The sequence below is a fragment of the Carassius carassius genome, chromosome 23 (genome assembly GCF_963082965.1).
Source record: "Carassius carassius chromosome 23, fCarCar2.1, whole genome shotgun sequence".
Classification (NCBI taxonomy): Eukaryota; Metazoa; Chordata; class Actinopteri; order Cypriniformes; family Cyprinidae; genus Carassius; species Carassius carassius.
In genome coordinates this window covers 27513615-27523779 of record NC_081777.1, presented here as the reverse complement: position 1 = coordinate 27523779, position 10165 = coordinate 27513615, and the positions used below count along the sequence as shown (strand labels likewise).

General features: G+C 37.1%; 1 protein-coding gene across 1 annotated transcript in view; it reads left to right on the top strand.

Moving 5' to 3' along the window:
* Positions 1-1106: 1106 nt before the first annotated feature.
* The window catches only part of LOC132101670 (semaphorin-3ab-like), a 30506-nt gene continuing 21447 nt past the window's right edge, over positions 1107-10165 (top strand). Inside the window, exon 1 of the mRNA XM_059506790.1 lies at positions 1107-1904. Coding sequence (XP_059362773.1) covers positions 1790-1904 — 115 coding nt within the window. The 5' untranslated portion in view covers positions 1107-1789. The remainder of the gene's footprint in view (positions 1905-10165) is intronic.

Below are 10165 nucleotides of genomic sequence, written 5' to 3'. Positions count from 1 at the left end.
TTATAATCTACTGAGAATCATAGAGTTATTATATCATATCATGTGAGATATTCCCAGTATTCTCTGTCGTTTTTTCTTCTCACATTGCATCTGTTGCTGAGAGCTTTGGACAGTCCTCTCTGTCGCAAGCTCGTTTGTCAAAATGAATTAAATCCCAATTAGAGAAGAATTCATGCTCTGTGTGGTTTGTGCCAAACAGAAATATGAAGAGAAGTATGGTGGTCTTGTAGTTCAACATTATCATGTTACAATAGTCAGCATCACAGCTTTGGGAATATTAAAAGAGATCCAGACTACTCCATTGTCTTCTAGAAGTGTTGGTATGTTCTGTGGTGGGGGGGGATCACAGACCATGAGGTCAATGGATTTGGGGTAGAGTGGGCGGAGTCACGTAAACTGGCGTCAATCAAATATTCTCACTAAAATCTTAAGGTGAGGTGGGTGGGTTAGGGGATGGTTGGGGTCCAATGCTGTTTAATGCATGTTGAGTTATTTACACTGTTAAACAGTTGGATTATCATGCTAAACATGGCCACAGTTTCAAAAAACGATTTGGATGTGCAACAGAGTATTTCTGGAAAGTAGGAAAGTAGTTTTTTTTTTTTAAGATAGAATAGAACAGCGTTTATTCGAAAAATCTTTAGCAACATTATAGTGTCTTATTTACTGCCACTGTTGATCAATTTAATGAATCCTTGTTAAATAAATGTATAATAATAATAAAATAAAATAAAAATTGATGTGCCACATCAATTGCGATTTATGAGATCCATCAGTAGAGAAGATTATCAGTAAATAATTGTTTAAAATTCAGTCTGTTCTTCACACAAATAAGGCACACAAGTTTGATTGACCAGTTTTATGATACTTTTGTATCTTGACAGTGTAAATAGCTGATATGCGATATGAAAATGAGTAAATGATGAACTATCCCTTTAACTTTATAAGCGTCCTGACCAGCCTTTCTTTAAACATGGAATATCATCCTTCCTGTCACACGCTTTCACCTCACACGTGGAGACGTGCTAAAAATAAACGTCTGGTGTGAGGGTGGAGTTTGACGAGTGTTTTCAGACTCCTGGGCGGCAGAGAACAGTGCGAGACACAGACAGGAAGGGACGACTTCCTAATGTCCTGAGAAGGACATAAAGTCTGTTCTTGCATCTAATATAGAGCAAAATAAACATTTGGAAACCAGGACAGTGAGGTCAGGAAATATATCAACCACACATGCCCTCCAATGTCAGAATGATTCTTGTAGAGTGAGTGCAACTTTGACTCTGTGTGGGATGTGGAAGTAGGAAAAAATCTACCTAGAGGATCTTCTGCTGGAAGCACAGCCCTCCCCTTTCCTCTTGCTCACTCTCTCTCTCTCTCTCTCTCTCACTCACAGTCTTTCTCAGCTGGCTCCGCTCTCTCTCAGTCTTGCGCTGTGACCGTGTGCACTGAGCTTTTGCAAAGAGAGGGAGAGAGAGAAGCGCCTAGGGCTTCACCGAGCTTAAGTTGAGTTTAGTCTCCACTGTGTTACTCTTTAAAACAGTCAGACAGGAAGAGCGCACAACATCTAGGAGATAAACAACCACAGGAATACACTTTAAAGTGAGACAGTGAGTGGTTTGGACACTCGTGTTCTTCTCCTGAGGCTGTGACTGCTTCACCAGGAGAGATGTGATCTTTGTGTGACTTATTGTACATACAGACACACCTGCTCCATCCTCTGAAGGACTGGATTGCTGAACGAAACAGTGTTTACCAGAGGCCAGTGGACTGCACACAGGCAGGGGTGAAAATGGACTACCTGTGGGGGATTGTACTGCTTCTGTGGATGCTCGGCGTGCCGGAGAGAGGAACCGACGCTCAGAAGAGCAAGAACAACGTACCCAGGCTCAAACTCTCATATAAAGGTCAGTCACCTTCTGATTTTGGGAAAGGGAGAAATCAGAAAATGATTGAGGAATCTTAGAAGAGTAAATGTTAAAGTTTCTTGATGCTTTCTTGTCTGGAGTTGGCATACAGGTCTGGTTGCTTCATTAATATGATTCACATGGTTTAATTATGCATGGTTGGTAATTTTGAAAGATGTTTCTGAAAGTGAAGCTAGGCAATTTATTCAGTCATGGATACTTATGGATATTTGCATTCCTTACTCACAATTAAAATATCAGAGAGGTGGTATTGAAAGAGTAATTGTGCATGCTGAGAGGTGAAATTATAGAGAAAAATGTTGATTTTTTTTCCAGTAGTGCAACGACAAAGAAAAAAGTTGGTGTAGGATTTAACAGTTTTCACTGAGAAATTGCAAGTAAATTAAACAAATAATTACAAAGCAACACAGTGAATTGAATGTGAAATTTTGAAGTAGAAAGCAGAATTACTATTTTCTTGTAAAACATCCATCCAAACATTCCAGTAATCTTTTTATTTTCTGTTAAGTGTTAATCTTAGATTTTCTAAACAATGCCTTCTCTCTTTCTCTCTCTCTCTCTCTCTCTCTCTCTCTCTCTCTCTCTCTCTCTCTCTCTCTCTTTCTCTCTCTCTCCTTTCTTAATTTATAACATTCTACCTTAAAAATAGTAGATCTGCACATTTCTACCTTATCTGACCTGAAATATTACTTTTGTTTGGATAACCTGTTATGGTTGATTCAGTCATATTAAAAATAACATTTAACATAAAAAAAAGCTGTTACCACAGGGGACTGAAGCATTTTGTACAGTTTAGAGGTTTACAGTATTCTGTTTGAAGGAAGCATTTAGGTTTAATTCTACAAGATACACAATTATTCTACAAGTATGACACAATATTGGGTAATTATTCACAGATTAAATCAGGCATGTGATGTTAAGTTTGTGCGTTCACAGAGCCTGTGGGCTGAATGCGTTTGTCTGGATGCACAGGTGGGAATGTTTAAACCGCTGGCATTCATTGTTTCCCTGAAACACCTACACGTCTACAGTTCAAACGTACAGTATACAGACTAAACTCTGTTTTTAATTTGCATCCTGTACATTTTGAGTCTAACTTAATAATATCAGTCAATCATAAATGATCTATCACGGTGGTTTTGCAAAGATTTATTCATGTCTTTTTTTTCTATTTTGAATATGAGAACATGTCATTCAGACTGTCTATGTTGGCATCTGCTAATTTGATTAGCATCTGCCAAGATACACCAAAGTTGCACCATAAATAGGATATGTGGAAAAGCCTGTTTATTTCGCTGTAATAACTATGCAGGATGTTAGATTTTATTATTGCTGTACAAGCATTGTTAGCCCCTATCATAACAGACATTTTTTGCCGCCTATCAGAACAGACTTGTCCACTTTTGGCTCATGACCCACTGCTTGAAAACCAATGATCTATTATAATCTTCTCTGCATGTGCTTTCCTCCACTTTTGTTGCTCGGCTAGAGTAAATTGTTTATAAGATTTCCAGTGTTTTGAGAGAGTGTGTTATGATAATCGCAGATAGTAATCTAATTAATCTAATCTAATCTAATGTGATCCTTTAGCTCAATTGGTAGAGCACTGTGCTATCAAGCGCAAGGTTGGGGGTTCGATTCCCCGGGAGCACATGATAGGTAAATATTGATTGCCTGAATTCACTGTAAGTCGCTTTGGAAAAAAGTGTCTGCTAAATGCATGAATTTAATTTAATTTAATAGTGTAATCCCAGGTGGCTGTTTTTAATGGTGCGGTTTTGTTAAAACATTACAACTCTTCACATCCGATTGGTGTTCGTGATGAAGTGAGTGAATTCACAGAACGAGTGTTTAAAGGCAAGAGCTAGTTCCTCCCTCCCTCTTTAATTAGAAAGAGACACAGAGAGAGGTTTAACAGTCAGGGCAGATGGTTGTATAAAAGTGAGCCATTTCTCTCTCTGCCAGCTTTCTAATTGCACTGACAGCTCCTCATTAGCTGGCTGGTGGAAGCTGAGCTCTATATGAACTGCGGTGTGTGACTGTCAGGCGACAGACGTGCTCGATCCAGCACGCACGCATGCACAAACACACAGCGGGGCTCCTTAAGTACCCAGAGCTCTCATCTGCCCCAACACACACACACCTCTGGAGCTGTTTACCGTATCAAACACTGACACCTACAGGCATACACACACTGTTTGTGTGGAAAACAATGAAGAAAGAGACAAAGAGAGATGGAGAGGGAATATGTGTTTGTGCATCTATAGAGAGAGAGAGAGAGAGAGAGAGTGTGTGTGTGTTTGAAATGTACTCTAGGCTGATCTAAGCAAACACGGCTTGGTGAAATGCCAAGACTGATTCTGATATCCACCAGCACCAGAGCAAACTCACACACCTGTGCACATTTGTCAGCACAGTCTGGCTGATTCATCCTTTGCTGAATTCTCATCAATTCAAATGCATGTGGCTGTGTGTAATTTATTTATTTATTTAAGTAGTGTTTTTTTCGTCTTCCTTTAGTCTGGAACAGTAGCAACGAACGTCAAACCATTTGCTTAGCCATTTTTTTGTGAGAATCCTAGAATTGTTTGCTTGTAGTCATTTTAGGTTGGCTTAAAGAAAGAAAGTGTAAAAAAAAAACATTTTAAAGTTATATTTAAGAAATATAAATATAACTTAAAACGTAATATATATACGTAACATATAAAAGCATTAATAGTTATAAAAACCAGTTTGACTAAAATTGTGTGTTTGTGTGGTAATGTTTATTGCAGATGCCCTAAAGAACACCCTAAAAAGTAAATGCCTTATTGCTAACTTGAATTTATTTATTCGCTTATTCATTTGTTCATTTATGCACTTTTGTTTGCTTGCTTGCTTATTCCCTGATATGACACTTAAATATTGAGGACCACTTTAAATATCTTCATAAGTTGTTTTTATTGTGTTTTACTGAGTGAGAATATATTCCAAAATGTGATCCTTACACGTGCAACCAAACCTGTACACATTCACATACATGCTGTAGAGTCCCTACAGCTGTATTTCCATAGAATAGAGGTGTGTGTGTGTGTGTGTGTGTGTGGAGAGGAAGCCACCCATGAGGAAGTCCTGACTGAGCACTGGTGTTCCTCACATGGATGGTATCAGTGTCCCCTCTGAGCTGAAAGTTCCCAGGGCAAGTTAACAATAACACCTTTACATAAATGTCAACTGGTGTGGAAAGACATAAAGAACAGGATAATGGATGTGGCTGCATGTTGTCTCAAATAAGTGGAAAAGAAACAAGAGATTGCCTACTTTAGTACTGTATGTATGTATATGTGTGTGTGTGGATATGTGGTCGAATAATGTTTTTGGTGTAAAGTTATCCCATCCCGAAATTAATGTTTCAAGACAGCTATAATCTCATGAAGGAATGAGAGAAATTTTATTTCACTTGAATTAAACTTTTAATCCACAAACATGCAAAGAATCTGGTGTTGGATTGCATTTGCAGCATGTGAACTCTCCATATCCTCTTCAGAAATAAAGCCGCAGTGTTAGAGCTCACACACCTAAAACAATACTCTGGAAAATATTTATGCCATAATAGAGGTTTTCCCCTTTGAAAGCAAAAAGACAAGAGGGGAATTGGATTTGATTTCAGGTATTTGATTGCCTTAAAATCATCTTTGGATCCTGTGGAAAGAGTTCAAACAATTATGTATGCTAATAATCAGAACTCCAGATTTGATTAGATGGACATGCATGCTGTGATCAATGGAAAAAGGTGAGTGTGGATAGTGCTCATGTTTCATCTGCCCACACACACACACACACACACATGTGCCCTGCAGAGCAGAGAGCGCAGGCAGCATGTAGGGTAGGGAAGTTTATTTTTATCAGCCTCAGATGGGACTGTTCGCCTGCCTCCACCTGCCCTCCCCTCCTCTCTTGTATTCTCAGATGTTTTTCCACAACAATAGATGCAGGGAAAGAGACAGTGAGACGGTCTCAGTGGTTTGAAGAGGCTGAGACTAGCTTTTCTCCTCTTTAAAGGTTCAGATAAGCAGCATGTCTAAAGCCACTTCCTCCTTTGTGACTGCTTGCTACTACTGTAGATTACCCACAATGCCAGGCAGGGGCACTGTATGTTTTGGAATCTGACACAGAGCTTTACCCGGTATGTCCTGACTCAGCTAAACCATGGTACACTATTATTTCAGGTTTGAGGTTTTTAAATGTTTTTTTCTTTTTAAAGAAGTTTCTTATGTTTTATGTCTTATGAGTTGATTGTGCTCACTATAGCTGCATTTATGTGATCTAAAATACAGTAATATTGTAAAATATTATTACAATTTTAAGTGGCTGCTTTCTATTTTAATACATTTTAATATTGTATTTATTCCTGTGATGACAAAGCTGAATTTTCAGCATGATTACTCTTCATTGTCACATGATCTTTTAGAAATCCTTCTAATAGGCTGATTTGCTGCTCAAGAACCATTTTTTTTTATTATTATCAATGTTGAAAACAGTTGTGCTGCTTAATATTTTAGTTTCATACATTTTTAATGATGAATAGAAAGTTGTCTTTGAAATCTTTTATAGCATTATAAGTGTCTTCACTGTCACTTTTGATACATTTAATGCAACTTGAATAAATAAAAGCATTAATTGGTTAATAAAAACCTTATTAACTGACCGTAAAACTTTGAAAGAGAATATATAAAGCATAAAGATAACATTTATGCGTTTTGTATTTCTATTTTGTCTGTTGAAGTTAGCATGTTGTCATTTACCAAGTGCGTTTTTTTCTTACCTACTGAAACTGTTTTCCTTTCCAACATGTTGAAAAATTATGAATCATTTCAATTCAGTGGTTTTAAAATGATCTTTTCCCAAATACAAACCAATAATACATCTGCAGATTTCATTGTAGACTTTGTGAAATGTGTTTCTAATCAGTATCATTAGTTTTTTGATTGCTAAAGTTTTACATTTGATCTTCCCAATCTTAAATATTTAGTACATCTAGATTTATATTTAGATTGAACCCGTTTGGTGTTCCTTGTCTTTGTCTTTGCAGCTCAAATCCTTCATTCTGAGAACCTGTTCCTCAGGGTGTTCTCAGGTAGTCTTTAATAGATAAATAACTCTGGGCTATATGATAATTACAGCTCATGCACTATTGATTCACACAGCAACTGTCGCTAGTTGAATTCTAAGTGAAACCTGCCAAGAGCAGTTACTTCTTGAGTCTTTATACCGGAGTGTAATGGATATTACTAAAAAAAAAAAAAACACTTTTCACTGTTTTACTAGGCAGTTAGATCATAAATTTTATATTCACATTTTACACAAGATCAGATTTTATTGCTCCAGGTTGAAAACTTAATGTTCTCAGACGGTATTTTATTACCAAACCCAATTAAATGTACACCTCAGTCTGATCACACACTCAAAGACATGCACAATGCGCAGAATGATGTACTAAGTGCCTGATGATGTTCTATCTGTGGTATCTGATTTATGAGTTCGAAATGCCCTGGCAACCATCTGGATCATAACAGAGACGTTAAAAAAATCTAAACATTTCCTCATGCTTTGTTTTCACCTATTTACCAGAGGTAAACTTGATGATTGATATGTTTCAATGATGACACAATTACAATAGAGCCACAATGTTTTAGAACATTCACACATTTGTGCATTTGGCTGCACACAGACTATTTGTTCAAATGCAATGCTTTTCAAAATTTGACAGTAATCAAGTTCACTTAATTTCCTCTCTAAAGTGAGTGTTTGTGATTGTTGATTGAGTCATTTTGCAAGAGGGTGTGTGTGTGTGTGTGTGTGTGTGTGTGTGTGTGTGTGTTTGACTGCTATATGTGTGAATATTTTAATTAGACCTCTTCTCAGCACCAAGTGCATTGCGCAAGCAGACCTTTGACAATCCGATGAGACGCCTGTGTCAGTTGATGTTACACACTCATGCAAAACCACCAAACACACATAGCCACACGTTTACACTTTCAGAAGCAGAGGTGAGCATAAAGCACATCAAAAAAGGATTTGCAAAATGCATTGCTTTGAACTGTACGCTAGTGATATTCTATCATTCAATATCATTGCACATAAGCCTAATTAATATATTGATTTAAAATAAGCAAATATTGTACATTGTACATTTATTTAATAAATACATATTTGCAATTCTTTTTTGCAAGTTTACAGTATGCAAAAAAAGTCTAAATGTGCATTTATCTGTTTTGCTTATTTGGCTTTCAGCAGTGAATAATAGTACTCCGTTTACAAATTTTTCCATGTTTAAACCAGTCCCACAATTCCTTTCCCCATAGTGAGCACAGAGATAGTGAAAAACTGTCTGATTTTGTGTAAGGTTTTGACTGAACTTAAAGGAAAAAGCCTGTGTTTTTGTGAGCATGGTGAGTGATGGTGATGGTGAGATGAATTCCACAGTGTTTCGTATGTGTACAAAAGGCATTCTGAGTGTTTTTTTTTTTTTTTAGTCATGGTGCCAAATGGAAACACCACAGCCACTCCAAACCCAAGCGAGAGATTGCCTCTCATTCTCTCTTTCTCCTCTTCTATAACTGGCCTCTTTTAAGTCATCTCAACCTTAGTCTTAACCTTTCTTCTGTTCTGGTCTTCTATTCTCTGTGGCACTCCACAGGTTTTATCTTTCCTTTCTTACACTTTCCTCTTTCACTCTTTCCTCTTGCCTGTTCTTCGTCCTTTTCCCTTCAGGCCCTTTGAAAGCCCGTTTTCTGACATAAATATACATTATAAGTGTGTGAGTGTGTAGTTATGAAGATTTAAATGATGCAAATTTGCTTTAAGTATTAACTATTCCTTAATTCATTCTTTCATTCACTTGTTTATGTTTGTGTCTGTTTGTATAACATGGTTTTTATTAATGAATGAATTAAATAATTAATTTGCGATTTTTGGTAGGTAAGCAACAGGCTTAAAAATATTTTTTGGAAGCTAAAAATAATGTGGATAATTCTATCCCACGCTGTGTGTGTGTGTGTGTGTGTGTTTCATCTGCTGCCCTTTTTGCCTTAACCCAATACAACTTAAAACCCAACACGGTCGCTGTGATTTTGGCAAGTAAGACATGTTCCTGGATAAACATCTTTTGTTGATCCTGGATCAACATAACTGTCCAAAAATATAGACTTAACCCAATCCCTAACCCTAAACCTAGCCCTACCCATAATTTATTCCTAAAATCAGGAGTGATAGCTGATTAACAAGGGTGTAGAAGCACCTAACCCTGATCGTAAGCCTAAAACAGATATTATATAACTGAAAAGTTATCCCTCAATTCTGATTGGTTGGTCAAATTAATCGCGTTCACCAACCTAACACACACACACACACACACACACAATCATAGGTTACAATAATTGTCCAAACACTTCCATATTTCTCAGCTGCTACTAAAGTCCCTCTGGAGAGCAATTTAAGTGTGACGGCAGGGAAAATTTTACTTCCCTTTAAAACATATGCTGTAATTACAGCTTGCTGGTCTTGTCGCACATTTTCTGTAACTTGGATTCACACCACACACCAACTAACAGAACAAACTTAAGAGTTATATATGATGGACAGAGACCCACGGTTAGGTCTGTATGTTTACTGCTACATGCTGACTCTGACAAAACAGTCATTTTTTACCCATCCTCAAACATGTTCCAGACCTGTATGACTTACTTTCTTGCATAGAATATCAGTTAAGAGATGTAAACTCTCAGAAAAAAAAGATACCAGAGCTGTGACTGGGGCTATACCCTTTCAAGTCACTAGTTTGAGCCATCCAGGTACCAACACTTTTAAGCTACTAATATGCACTCATTAGAAGTAAATAAGGTACAGAAATGTACCTTTTGAAGGGTACTGCCAGCTTTTGTACCTTTTTTTTCTAAAAGTATATTAAAGATGTAAGACATCCTGTTCAAAGTATTTTTTTAAATAGTGCATGCATAAGTCCTCCATAAAGGTCTTGATAGCCGAAAAATAAATGTTTCGTACAACTCATACATTTTATTCTCAGTCGTCTGAAGTAACATGATTGTTTTTTTTTTATTGAGGAACAAACCACAACTGACAGTCATTATTCACTGAATATCCACTGTAGCCCTCAGATATCATCACTGCATTCAAATTCCAGTCTGTTCCTTTTTGCTATGCAGAGAATAAACTACATGAGGAACAAAAGCAAAATCCAC